This window comes from Mandrillus leucophaeus, unplaced genomic scaffold (genome assembly GCF_000951045.1).
Source record: "Mandrillus leucophaeus isolate KB7577 unplaced genomic scaffold, Mleu.le_1.0 Scaffold241, whole genome shotgun sequence".
In the NCBI taxonomy this organism is placed as follows: Eukaryota; Metazoa; Chordata; class Mammalia; order Primates; family Cercopithecidae; genus Mandrillus; species Mandrillus leucophaeus.
The window spans coordinates 509,092-523,779 of NW_012102488.1; the positions used below are offsets into that span (position 1 = coordinate 509,092).

Here is a 14,688-nt window from a genome sequence, read left to right on the forward strand (position 1 = left end):
GTCTCACTCTGTTGCCCAGGCTGGAGTGCAGTGGTGTGATCTCGGCTCACTGTAACCTCCACCTCCCAGGTTCAAGTGATTCTCCGGCCTCAGCCTCCCAAGTAGCTGGGATTATAGGCGAGCGCCACCATGGCCATCTAATTTTTCTATTTGTAGTAGAGATGGAGTTTCACCATACTGGCCAGGCTGGTCTTGAACCCCTGACCTCAGGTGATCTGTCCGCCTTGGCCTCCCAAAATGCTGGGATTACAAGCGTGAGCCACCGTGCCCAGCCTATTTTTTTTTTTTTTTGAGACAGGGTCTTGCTCTGTTGCCCAGGCTACAGTGCAGTGGCATAATCATGGCTCATGCATCCTCAACCTCCCAGGCTCAGATGATCCTCCTATCTCAGCCTCCCAAGTAGCTAGGCCTACAGGCGCACGTCACCATGCCTGGCTAAATTTTGTGTTTTTTGTAGAAATGGGGTCTTGCCAAGTTGCCTAGGCTGGTCTGGAACTCCTGGGCTCAAATGATCTGCCCACTTCAGTCTCCCAAAGTGTTGGGATTACAGGCATGAGCCACCAGGCCCGGCCAGAACTCCATGTTTAAAAGCGGATTTCTTGGGGTATTTACAGGTTGCTATGAGGTGAGACCCTGCTGAGCACTTGTTGTTCAGCCTTCATGTTGTGTTTGAACTGCCTCACAGATAGAGGCTGGGGACAGAGATAACAGGGGGTCCCCAAGTCCAGAGTCCACAACAGTCACAGCGTTAAGACAGTACACACAGACGGAGGAAGCTACTTACCTGCCTGGGGACATCTGAAGGCCTCACAGTGGAGCAAACATTTAAAGGTGATTTTAAAAGAGTAAGTATACCAGATCAGCTCTTCTGTTTGTCGTTGAAGGGGAGAGCAGTCTTTAGGGGTAGTTTCAACACTGAGCTACAAAGCTGGCCCACTTCCAGAGAATGTGAGCAGGGAATTTTGATTGTCTCCCTGACTTGATGTCAGTTGTTAAACCGCTTAAAGGGGAAAAAAAAAAGGAATGTCAGGAGGAGGGTAGCAGGACAACAGTGCAAGCAGAGGAACAGCAGTGAGCTAGGCAAGGAACAGGGTTTGGGAACAGGAAGAAGTTCGGTGTCAGGAAGAGGATGGCATGGGTAGGAGGGGGAAGAGACCACATGAGAGCAACCTGGAAAAGGACAGGTGAGGCTGCTCGCCAGAGGCCTTGGACGCCAGGCTGACCCAGATGTTCTCCCTAGAGATAAAGCACTATGGAAGGGCTCCCACAGAGTCTTCTGGTAGTTGCAGAGAAGCATCCAGAGGGAGGGGCCCGTGTCCAGAGGAGAGGGAACAAGGCTGCACACGGGCAGGCAGGATGAAGGTGGCGGTGGTGGAGGAGATGCTGGGGACACCTGACTGATGGGACTTGGGGGAGCTGAGCGTTGGAGGAGATGCCACTATGTCCAGTCTGTGGTGTCTGAGCATGAGACATCAGGATGGCTGTGCCTGGCACCAAGAGCATAGAGAAGGATGCCAGAGCCAGGAACATGGCAGTCCTTTCTGCAGACTCAAGAGCCCTTCCTCCAGCCCATCTCACAGCAAGTCCTAGGGTAGGGCCTGGGGGCCTGGAGTGCAGGAGATGGAGGTAAAAGCTTCGCCTTTCATGGCTCCCCTGGGCACCATATCCTACAGTTATGGCTGGCGGGCAGCTGGGGGCTGGGGGAGATGGAGCCTGAGCACTCCCTGGGAGGTTTGCAGCTCTGGGAAATGGCTCCCCGTTCTCCTCCACCCTTTTAGAGAACCCACTTTGGTGGCCCAGAGGAGCCATTGGGCTGTCCCTGAAGGGAGGGTCTGGTAAAAGCCACTGTCTCCTGCTAGAACAAGAGGGTGGTAACAAAAATGACTCCCATGTCTGCATTGCATGTTGTGACAGGTGCTCTTCACAGGCTTCCCTCCTTAGCACAGCCCTGGAAAGTGGGCGCTATCTTCCCTGCTTTACAGAGGAGAAAACGACAGCCATGGATTCATTCAGGGGCTTGCCCAAGGGCACATAGCTAACTAGTGAGCTGTAGTGGCAGGATTCAAACCCAGGTCTGGCTGGATTATATGCCATGCTAGATGTGAGATGAGCTGCCCGGAATCAAACCAGGTGCCACCAGGAAAGCCAAAATAAGAAATCAGGACTCAGAGCCAGCAGTATTGGTGACTGGTCCACAGGGGAGCTGGGCCAGAGTCTGCAGTCCCAGCCCAAATCCCAACCAGGATGGGGCAGCCATAAGGCCTTCCCTGAGTGGCACAACAGGCCCCTCTCCAGCCAGCCCTGGGCAAGGTTCCCAACCCAAAGTGTGGCTTTTCAGATCAAGTCCCACAGACAGGAGTGTTGGGAGGGAACCTGTGTGGCTAGAGGCTAGTGGCCTGGAATTCTCTTTAGCATGGTGGGTATCCACCTGAAATTCAACTCAGGAGCTCCTTTCTCCCTCTGAGACAGCTCTTGACGGAAGCCAGAGTCAAAAGAGCACAGCTCCCGCCTTGGTGCTGTCGCCACATTCCTCCCTGGTGCTATTCAGTTACCTCTAAAGAGAGAAGACAGAGTTGGGGTCCCACTCTTGGAGCTGCTGACAAGTTATCTGGGCCCAAAGAATCCCTCTTACTAACAAGCTGACGGTACCCTGTGCCCCACTCAACACTTGTGCGGAGTTGCTTCACAAGGACCCCCAACAACTCTGGGGGCTGAAACAGCCAAACCATGAACATCTCAGGGCTGGAGAGAGGTCTGCTCATCCCACTCCCCCACCCCTGCCTCCCACCTCAGGTGCTGCTGTACCTATGCACAGGATGTGGCAGAGACTGAATTCTCAGCCCAGCCCTGTTTCTGGTTTGCTATGAGGCTCCAAGCAAATCCTTAGACCTGCTTCCTCCCCGTGTACAACAGGAATGATCTTGTCTCTCCCACCCTGAGAGCTGCTGGGATAGCTAATGATGTAATAGAAGGGAAAACCCTTTGAGAATGTTTCAGGGGAAACACAAACAGAAAGCATCCTTATTAATGAGAAGCCTGGGGTGTTTCACTGCCAGCACACACTCAGCACTTGTGAGGTCGGCTGCCCAGGAGACGCTCTTGCTGCTGCTGATAGTCTGGTGTGAGAGGGTGGCAGTGAGCCCTGCCCCTAGTCCCATCAGCCAGCCCAGCCACTGTCCGCTGCTGAGTGCATCCCTGCTTGCACATAGCCATTTGTTCCATTCCTGTAGTCACTCTGAATGAGGTAAGAGAGCTCTGTTATCCCCCAGACAGGAGGCACCTTATCTTCCTTCCTCTCCCTTTGGTCAGTACTACTGGAGTACTACTGAAGTACTTGCCAAAAACTTGTATTTCCCTAACATTAACTAAGTGAGGACTTCATCACTATTCTGAATATCTTTGACTCCACTGCTGAAAAGTTTGGTATTCTCTCCTGGTGAATAGTTAATTATCCAAGGAAAATGATGAAACATTTGCTGCTAAAATTTATAGCAAGCTATCAGGACACAGTGCTGGCATAATTTTATGCAGAGCCCTAGGCTGCAGCATAGGGAAGCAGGCTGCCTATTCATCTTGAAACAAGCAAATGAAATTGACTACCCTGGAGATCAATCAGGACATTAAACACTGTGATGGATGTGGCAGAATTCTTCAGTGTCTGAGATTTATGGGTCACCCTTCACCAAGCACTCTAGGAACCTCCCCAACATCAATTAGGCCTCATAACTAGGTATGCTCACCTCCACCTCCATTGATTAAAGAAGGGGTAGGGGGTTCTGGGACGTGCACTGTGCTAAATACTACAAAAGGCCAATGAGCAGACTGGATCCAGATTGCAGTACGAAGACCCCTGCTTCCCTGAGCAAAGAGTGGTTCAGAATGGAGGAGTGTCCGGCTAGAAGGGGACTCAGGCATTGGAGTCTAGACCTTGCATTTTCCAGAGAAAGCAGCTCAGTGTGTCATGTTCCTGGGTACTCCTGTTCCTTGTCCATGCTGGCCTGCCTGGAATGCACTTCTTCATCTGGTTGATTTTGCTGCTCCTTCTCAACTTGGTGAGGTCGTCATATCTTGTTGCCCTGCACTGCAGCCCACCCCAGTCAGGCTAGATTAGGTCCATCCTCTGCACTCCCACTGAGGCACTCGGGATATGGCATGTGGTTGGGAGCAGACTGGCCTGTGGTCACTATTTACTAGCCATGAGTCCTTGGGCAAGTGTTTTAAGCTGTTTTCTCATCTGAAGAAGAGTTGCTGATAATCCTTGGCTTATAAAGCACTTTCATGTATGTCACCCCATCAGTGGGGGAAAGAGTAGGAAACATTCAAGAAATCAAGACTCTCAGGGGAGGACGTAGTTTGCCCCAGGTCAAACCTACACCTTGTAAGGTTATAAGATGTAAATGAGACAATGTATGTAAAGGGCTCAGCACAGCATCCTGGGCATAAGCAGCCCTCAAAAACAGTATTCACTGTCTCCATCTACTCACCTTGCAGGACACCCACCAATACACTCATAGGTTAAAGCTTGTTATCTAGAAAGATCATCTAGTTCATGTCGCCATTTTACAGATGATGAAAATGAAACCTGAAAGGAGGGAAGGTGACCAGGGTGCCTCTGGGGCAGTAACAGGAACAGGATGAGAATCCAGTCCACCCAGTGGTCCCCAGGTCCCAGACCCAAATGTCCCCTATACAGCCCAAGCTGGGAAGGAAACACAGCTGGAGGTGAGCACACAAAAAGAAAGCACTCACCCTGTCTTTAACCACATGTCCAGTTAGTTGTAGGAGATGAAGAAGGCAAAGGTCACGCAGATAAAGCCACCCCAGGGCCTCCCTCTCACCAGTCCTGATGCCACAGTAAGTAAATGCCAGCTTACTTCATAGAAAATCCCTAATTCCATCGGTGTTCCTTGCTTCCAATGACAAGCCTGCTGTTTTGAAGCAATGCAAACCGGAGGATATAGTCCTGGAGAGAATGGGAGGACCACAGTCTAGTAGACAGGCCAAGTTTTCCAGACCTGGAGTCCAGTTCGGGTCCCACATGTTACCAACTGCCTCTGGTCATTACCTCTCTGCTCATTTCTTCATCCAGAAGGTAGGCGTAATGATACACACTTTAGAGGTGGTTGTATTAGAAGAGTATGTAATGTACCCAACACGCAGGGAGTTCTTAATAAGTAGTATTTGCCCAAAGTTCTGGTTTGTGTTCCAGTTCTATCACATGTGTTGTGACCTGGGGCAAACTGCCTCCTCTCCTGAGAGTCTGAGTTCTTGAATGTTTTCTACTCTTTCCCCAACTGATGGGGTGACATACATGAAAGTGCTTTATAAGCCAAGGATTATCAGCAACTCTTCTTCATTTGCTCCCCACAAAGATGTTTTTAAAACCCCAGAGCTATAAGAAATTGTGGCAGTGTATCATCCTACATGGACTTTTCACAAGGTTATCAGTCAAGCCTCCTTTAGCTCAGCAACAGCTAACCAAATCCATCTGTTACAATCAATGGTATTCTCTGGGTTTCCCAGCCTTTTCAGTCCACTTTTATGTAAACTCAAACAAAAACCCTTAGTGAAAGACAGTGTGAAATGCAATCAAGCTGACCCTCCCTTTCAGAAACAGAGCAGAAAGTGCACCTAGGGCTGGGGTTTCCAGCCTTCCAGCCCAGCAGACATGCTCGGGCTCTGGTGGCAGCAGGGCTCCCACTGCTATCCTGGGAAGAAGAGCCCTGCCCAATGCCAGCCTTGCCCACAGCACTGGACCCATTTTCACAATCTCCAGGAATCCATCCCCAGCCAAATCCATCTGAAGCCAGAGGATTCAGCCCCTAATGGCTTCCATCTTTTCCTCCCTCCCTCTGTCCTGCATATACCACCAAGTTATAGGCCTTCCTCAAAAACTGTAAATGGCTCCCTGTTGCCAGCAGTGTTTCTTAAGACTTGTTCAGGTGGCACAGGAAGTCATACAGTTTTTATGGGACACTCTTAATACACTGACATATCTAACAAACAAGGAACAATTACCAACTAGCAGAAAGTATTTTAAATATTCAACAAAATCCCTGATATATCCCAAGACAAAAACAAAAGCTGTGGTGGGTCAGTGGCTGCTTTGTTCAGATCCACTTGGTACTGTCCAGTCACCCTGGAATCTGCTAACATTCTTAAGAAGAAAAGGGGTAGCAGCTACCAAAGGTTTACAAAGAACTATGCAAGAAAGACTTAAGACTGGGAAACTGCTGTTGATAAATTTTTCCTGCAAATCAGGAAAAGTCCTGTATGGTGTAACTTTCATAGTACCATCGCAGGTCCAATGGAAATGTCAGTGTTCCTTAAGGGGAGAACCACTGATCTCTAAGGAAAAAGGCCTCCTCAGCCTATGAGTCAATGTCCTCTCCAACCTGGCTTTAACTACCTACCACCCTCACTCCCCTCCCCGACCCCAGTGTTTCTGCCCCTCACTGCCTCATGCACCTGAGCTCTGATATCGTTTGCCACTTCTGCTCCCATACACCAATTGAACGGCCCCTGCCCGCTGAGGAATGGCCATGCCAGCCTCCTGAGGAGCCTTCTCTGTATATGCTGTCCATCCTGAGACCTACTTTCTGCTTTTACTGATGTCTCATCTCATCTTTCCTGGTAGCTGTAAAATCCTTCAGGACGGGGGCTGTGGCTCCAACAGCCTGTACGCTCAGAGTCTGGAAGGATACTGTCCTCTCTGTCAAGACCACAAGCTACTTTGGGGCAATGGCTAGACCACACTCTTGTAGGTATTTTCTTCAGAGTCCCAAACAGCACAGCTGGTGAGCCAGAGAACCCAGCAGGGAACATGTCCCTACAGAATTGCTGAGAGAGAGTGGGACCTGGGGGAAAGCTGATGCTGTCTCAACTACTAAGAAGCTGGGCCCAGGGCCATTACTAGGCCTCAGGCCTTCTGCAAGTGAATAGGCCATTAGCTTCAGCTCACGGATCTGCTTGGCTCTGCCCTCAGAGGGCTCCCTTTCTAACAGGCCTATTTCTGCCCTCCCAGGGACTCTGTGTTCTGCCAAAATAACCAGGCCACCAAATTCCCAGAGGCTGTGTGAGGTTAACCAAAGACATCAAAGAAACTAGGGAGGAAGGCAGGAAACCTATATGCAAGCATTAAAGAAAGCTACCCCTAACACCTTTCCCCCATACTATTTCTAGAGCTATTGCTCTGGGTGCTAAGGCTGGACACAGGGGCAGAGTCAACAGGAACTGTTTGGTTTCCAAAAAAAACAGATTAAAAGGGCACATTATATATATGTCCCTCTTGCATGTATAATAGTTTTAACAACTTGCCTCCACCTCACATGGCTGCCTTTTTATGGTAAGCGCTCAGTAAGCACTCAGAGGGACTTTTGAGTTGAATAAAATCCCACCGGAGGGACTATTCCAGAACGCCCATCCCTCCTCAACCAGGGTCCTAAATGTGCCCCTCCCACCCAGCATGAAGTACTTAGTGCTCTTTACCTGAGGGTGCTGTGCAGTCGCACTGTCCCTTGAGCTGAGGTGAGGGAGAATCACGTCCTTAGTGAATGAAGTTACCACTCTGAAGCCAGTCTGCCTGGTTTCAAATCCTGACTGTCATTTATAAGCTGTCCGAATTAAGGCAAGTTATATCACCTCTTTGAGCCTCAGCTTCCCCATCTGTAAAAGAGGGATAATAATAGCATCTAACTTACAGGGTGCTGCGATAACTGAAGGGGTTTAATATGCATAAAGTGCTAGAACAGTGCCTGGTATATAGTAAGCATTATACTTAATGCTATGAGGATGATGAGCTGTAAATACTAGTCCAGTGAACAGCTGCTTGGGGCTGAGGCAGTGCAGCCATGACAGGAGGGAGCAGAGAAAAAGACCAACCAGTTCAACTCTGAGTCAAGGAACTATGCCAAGGCATCACCTGGGATGTCCCTCCCTGAGCCAGCACACCTTCTACTGGGGGTGCCTCTGCAGCCATCACCTTTGCCATCTCTCATGCCCCCCAGTTATAGCATCCAATAGGGATGAGGGGTAAATGGAGAAAATCCTGAGCAAGGTTAGCCCTCTTAGGAAGAGCCTCCAAGATAAAAACAAGACATAGGAATTACTCTCCCAAAGGTGATTCAAGCCATGTGGTCTTGGCCAAGTCACTTTACCTTCTTCACTTCTCTGTGCTTCAGTATCCCCATCTATACAACAAGGGGTCTGACCAGATGATCACTGGGTTCAGAGATTCTAGGATTCTTCGATTCTAACAGACATTACTTGCAAAGAGGCATCATTCTACTGCTCTCCTCTCATTAAAAGAAGAATGAAATGCCAAAGATACAACTTTTAAAAGTGTTTTATAGCAACTGATTGTGACACAAATCAGAAAGGGTTCACTGGTCAGCTGGGGAAGGGCCCCAGGCTGGCCACACAAAGGCACTCTAGCCACCTCCATCACTTACCACTTCCCTTCTCTTCCCTACTGTCTGCTTGATCCAGGTCACTACTTCCACTTCTGCAGATCTGATTCAGGAGGGCAGCCCTCTTTGTTCTACTCACCTACCTACCCACGCCTTCCTGCAGGCCTGTTCAAAGCCTCACCAGCCTCTGCTCTTGGGCCTGCATCCACACCAGCTGCAGCCCTGGTGACACTCTTGGACCTCAGCTGTGCCCTGGGCAGCAGAATGAGAGTGCCAGAGGTGACTACACAGGCCTGGGTGCTTCCTAAGAGAGCCCAAAAGAAGCCAACAGAAGGCAAAAGAAAGCATAGAGCATTCTGTTCTGCACAGAATTTTGAACGTTTATAATAACATCAAACTATCTGTTTGCATCAGAGGCCATGCTGTCTCAAAGCAGCCCCTCCTCCACTCTCCCTCCTTTACAGACAAAAAAGTCCTATAAACTGACAAAACCTTAAAATGAAATGGAAAATGAAATTTACCTTAAGCCAACTAAACACATGGAGCTGGGTCAGGTTTTAGTCAGGTCTGCTTCTGTCACATTAGCTATGGTTTTCTGAAGACTGGAGTATGTTTAAGATAATATTCGTGCTTTATAGCCATGCTTTTAAACTCTGTACTTGCCAATTCAGTTACCTTCTCCTATGAGGTTTGCCCTTCAACAATGAGATTAGTTAGGTTGATTAGGCTGGTGGAGCCAATCATGTTTACAATCTTCCTAAAACATAGAGCTCTCCATGAACAAGAAAGGCAAAAATAATAAATAAATAAACAAAATTTTTTTACTCCTTTTCTTCAATTTTCTCTAGAGGCTAGGCATATTTCTGATAGTTTTAAAGCTGTGGAAAAGTTTTATTATAGATTTTATTACAGAATTTAAAAATTTCAAAAAATAACTGCTTGGAACCACAAATAATTCAAAGGAAACATAGTAATCCCATAAACAAGCATTCTGGCGTCTGTTAGAAAATTTTCCTCAAATTATGAAATGTAGCTCTCCATGCTTTCCAATGACTGTTATAGTACCCACAAATATCTGTGATTTCAGTGGAATACTTTAACATAATTTTTCTTTTTAAGGCATGATCCTGATTCATTTTTTCTTCAATATCTCAGTCATTTCAGGAACTACCTGCAAATAAAAACAAAAAGTAAGCAACTAGAGCCTTCACTGTGATACGGTCACAGCTCCGTAAGCAGTACAGGGAGGCCAAAAGAAACAACACGAATCACTGTTGAGGCACGAGGGCCCCCTCCTCTCCACCAGGAACCCCCTGTTCTCCAGTAGTCTCTCTTCCCACCCAGGGAGACTACCCAGGACCCAGGGCTGGCAGGGCCTACAGCCCACTCATTGCCTAGGTGCCTTTTTTTTTTTTTTCCTTTTTTGAGACAGGCTCTCACTCTGTCACCCAGGTTGCAGTGCAGTGGTGCAATTATAGCTCAGTGCAGCATCCACCTCCTGGGGTCAATCAATCCTCCCACCTCAGTAGCCACCAATCTGGCTAATTTTTGTAGAGACAGGGTTTCGTCATGTTGCCCAGGCTAGTCTCGAACTCCTGGGCTCCGGTGATCTGCCTGCCTCAGTCTCCCAAAGTGTTGAGATTACAGGCATGAACGACTGCACGCACTGCTACCTTTCGGCTTTTTGACCCAACCACAAATTTCAAGAAGGCACCCTAGAAACAGGAAGCCCAATTTTTCTTGTCTGGGCGAAAAGTACTGTGTATTTACCTTCGTATTTTCCTTGGCATTCTTCCCACCCTTAACTGCATTCCTGACTTCCCTTCGAAGTCCACACCAAAGTCTCTAGCTTGCTGCAGTTATGACCCCTGCTAACCTCCTCTAGTACTTGTTCTCTCACTGTTCATTCATTCATTCATTCATCCATCATTCATTTCACAAACATATTGGTTGCTTTTTCAGCAGCATACTACTATCATCTGGCACACAGGAATGTGCTACATGCTGAACATTCAATATCATCATGCTTTATTAAAATCAAGACCTTGTGTGCTAATGCAGTGGCCGGTCAGCAGACAGTAAGAAACCACAGCAAGGGGAAATGGCCTGAGTTGGCTCCCATTTTAAAAAGGATTAATTACTAACCCTTAGTCGTGGCAGTACAGTGGCTGCAACTGGAGCCTCCAGTGTAGAGCTGCTCTGTAACTGCTTACAGGGGAGAGCTGTCTGAGGGAGCTGCAGGGAATGTCACACAGACACTCTGAAAACTGGTCCAGCCTCTTGTGCAAAATATCAATTACCCAGTCTTCCAAGGGGCTTTCAGCTGCCTTAGCTCACAAAGATCCCAGCTGAACTCGCCAATGATGAATATAGCCTCTCAATTATTTAAGAGAGCTACATTTCCATTAGGTGGAAATAATGTGTTCGTACAAAATTTATTAAGGAAATTGTCGACATGTTGTTTCTTCTGAATGTCACTTTGTCTCCAGCCTATTAAAAGGCCCATGTTTACCATGGAGCCAGCAGGCATTTGCTCAGGGGTGGCATTAAGTGCTGGCACCACTTCTCCCAGCTTTCCTCAGTGGAGAGACCATGAGCTCATGCCAGTCACACAGATGACATGCTAACTGAGCTTCACACAGGACCTGTGTATTTCATGAAAAATAGGATAAAGCCCAACTTCTCTTACCACGAAGTGAAACACTAATTTGGTTTAGAATATATAACTTTTCAAAATTTTACCAAATATATCCTTACCACACTCTCCACGAAAGGGTTGAGAGGATTTTCTCTACCATCTGTATCTTTTTTTATTAGATCAACCACACACTTTTCTTTTCTTTTGAGACAGAGTTTTGCTCTTGTTGCCCAGGCTGGAGTGCAATGGCGCCGTCTCGGCTCACTGCAACCTCTGCCTCCCAGGTTCAAGCAATTCTCCTGCCTCAGACTCCCAAGTAGCTGCGATTACAGGCATTTGCCACCATCCCCAGCTAATTTTTTTTGTATTTTTAGTAGAGATGGGGTTTCACCAAGTTGACTAGGTTGGTCTCGACCTCCTGACCTCAGGTGATCCACCCACCTCGGGCTCCCAAAGTGCTGGGATTACAGGCGTGAGCCACTGCAGCCAGCCCAACTATACACTTTTCAAGCATACCACATGATGCCTTATTTAGGAAAAAGGAAATGTTAACTCAGGTTCATTGAGTGTCTGATGGCCTGAGCACACTGAAAGATCTTATTTCTATTCTCTTTTAGATATTGCAGAGGCAACTCCCTACTCAGTAAGACCCAATAAAAGTCACCTAAGTTTTTTTTAAAAAAGACAACCTACTGATATAAATCACAGTACAAGTATGTTTCACTCATTCACTTAGTACTTCCTCCAGGTAGTACTAAGGGAAACAGAGAAGCTCTCTGTCACTATGGGAGTAACAGAGGAGTTCTGCCTCCTAGTTGGCAAGAACAGACAGAGGCCTATGAATCACCCAATCAGAAGTGTGCTCATCTTATACTGGAATGCAGGAGAAGGAGAAGAGAATAGCATTAAAAGCTCCAAATTCGAGTCCTGAGGAAGATCAGTGTGGATTAGGAAAATTCAGAACATCAAACTAAAGAAAAAAAGGATTCTAGGCAAAAAAAATGAGGCACAGACAGAGATAAACAACTGCAGGTTCCCGAGATAGTAAAGAGATTGTAGTGACTATAGGGGAGAAGAGGAAAGAAAAGAAGGTTTAGAAAGATAAGTGGTTTGCCGAGGTCATTCAATGCGAACAGAATAGTCTCTTTGAACAGATAGGTGGTGCTGGGACAACTGGATAATCACATGCCAAAGAATGCAGATGGACTCCTACCTCACACCATATACAAAAATTAACTCAAAATGGATCAACAACCTAAATATATGAGCTAAAACCATAAAACTCTTATAAGAAAACAGGGGTGAATCTTCATGAGCCAAGATTTGGCAATGGATTCTCAGATATGATGCCAAAAGCACAAGCAATAAAATAAAAAAAAGATAAATTGGACTTCATCACAATCTAAAACTTGCACATCAAAGGATATTCTCAAGAAGGTGAAAAGCTAACCTACAGAATGAGAAAATGTTTGGAAATCATATCTCTGATAAGTGTTTAGTATCCATTATATGTAAAGAATTCACACAAGTCAACAAAAAGAGAAACAGCCCAACTGAAAATGGGCAAAAGAGGTGGATAAACATTTCTCTAAAGGAGATATACGAATGGCCAGTGAACATCTTTTCATATGCTTGTGTGCTTAACATCACTAGTTATTAGGAAAACACAAATCAAAGTCACAGTGAGATACCACTTCACACCTACTAGGATGACTAGAATTAAAAAACAGAAAATAACAAGTGTTACTGAGGATGCAGAAAAACTGGAACCCTTGTGCACTGCTGGTGGGAACGTAAAATCATGCAACTTCTATGGAAAGCAGTTTGAAGGTTCTTCAAAAAGCTAAACATGGAATTCATATGACCCAGCAATTCTACTCCTAGTTATAAACCCAAAAGAACTGAAAGTAGGGGCTTGAGCAGATACTTGTAGTCTTGGCTCACTGCAACTTCTGCCTCCTCCCAAGTTCAAGTGATTCTTCCACCTCAGCCTCCCGAGTAGCTGGCCACCATGCCTAGCTAATTTTTGTATTTTTTGGTAGAGATGGGGTTTCACCATGTTGGCCAGGCTGGTCTCAAACTCGTGACATCAAGTGATCCAACCACCTTGGCCTCCCAGTGCTGGGATTACAGGTGTGAAATCACCGTGCCTGGCTGGCAATGGGTTTTTAGATATGAGACTTCAAGCATAAGCAACAAAGAAAAAATTGGTAAGCTGGATTTTATCAAAATTTAAAACTTTATTTTAAAACTTTTTCTTCCCCTTTTTCATAGGCATTGACAAAATTTAAAACTTTCATGCTTTAAAGGACACCATTAAGAAAGTGAAAAGACAACCCACACAACGGGAGAAAATATTTGCAAATCAAATACTCAATAAGGGACTTATATCCATGATATATAAAGAACACTAACAACTCAAGAACAAAAAGATAATGTGATTTAAAAATTACAAAGGATCTGAATAAACTTTCTCCAAAGAAAATATACAAATGGCCAATAAGCAGATGAAAAGATACTAAAAGTCATTTGCCATCAGGGAAATGCAAATCAAAATCACGAGATACCACCTCACACTCATTAGAAGGGCTATATTTAAAAAGACAGACAATAACATACATTAATGAGTATATAGAAAAACCAGAGCCCTCACACATTTTTGGTGGGAATGTAAAAGGGGGCAGCCACTCTGAAAACAACCTGACGGTTATTCAAAATGTTAAACTCAGAGTTACCAGGTGACCCAGCAATTCCATTTCTAGATATCCATCCAAAAGAAATGAAAACATAGGTCTGCACAAAACCTCATACGTGAATGTTCATAGCAGCATTATTCTTAATAGCCAAAAAGGGGAAAAACTCAACATGTCCATCAAATGATAAATGAATAAACAAAATGTTACATAGCCCTATAATGGATATTATTTGGCAAGAAAAAGAAAGTACTAACACAGGCTATAACATGGATGAACTTTGAAAACCTTATGCTAACTGAAGGAAGCCAATCACAAAGATCACATATTACATAATTCCATTTATATGAAACATACAGGACTGGCAAATCTATAGAAACAGAAAGTAGATTAGTGGTTGCCAGGAGCTGGGGCTGGGGTCTGAGGATGCAGAACATAAAACAGGGAATGAATGCTGATAGGTATGGAGTTCTTTTTGGTGTGATGAAATGTGTGATAGTGGTTGTGTAACTGTGAAAATACTAAAACCCACTGAATTGTACATTTTTAAATGGTGAGTTTTATGGTACATGAATTATGTCTCAGTAAAGCTGTTTAATATTAAACAAAAAATAGGTGGTGCCCTATGCCCTATCACAGTAACTACAATTATAATATTTACCATTTACTGAGTACCTACTATGTACCTGGACAGAACAGGCAGGCTAATATTTATCACAGACTCTATTAGTATTAGGTGCAGTATAATTTCATTTCATCTTCATTACAACCTTTAAAGAGGTAGTGTAATATTTACATTACTTACAAGGAAGCTGACATCCAGAGATTAAAATCTTAGCCAAGATAGTTTAACTAGTATGTGGCCAAGGCAGAATTGGAATTAAAGCTCTTAATTACTATAACATATTATTTCTAAGGCCAAAAAAAAAAAAAAAAAAAAAAAAAAAAA

General features: G+C 45.5%; 1 protein-coding gene across 3 annotated transcripts in view; it reads right to left on the reverse strand.

Moving 5' to 3' along the window:
- Nucleotides 1-9,268: 9,268 nt before the first annotated feature.
- ETFA (electron-transfer-flavoprotein, alpha polypeptide) overlaps nt 9,269-14,688 on the reverse strand; it is a 139,072-nt gene continuing 133,652 nt past the window's right edge. Inside the window, exons 12-13 of one of the 3 annotated variants that reach the window (XM_011982666.1) lie at nt 10,554-10,643; nt 9,276-9,579 (exon numbers count right to left, since the gene is read on the reverse strand). In XM_011982666.1, the coding sequence (XP_011838056.1) occupies nt 9,541-9,579; nt 10,554-10,643 (129 nt within the window). In that variant the 3' untranslated portion in view covers nt 9,276-9,540. Of the gene's footprint in view, nt 9,580-10,553; nt 10,644-14,688 lie in introns of all 3 variants that reach the window. The other 2 variants (XM_011982668.1, XM_011982667.1) reach the window with 2 other exon arrangements.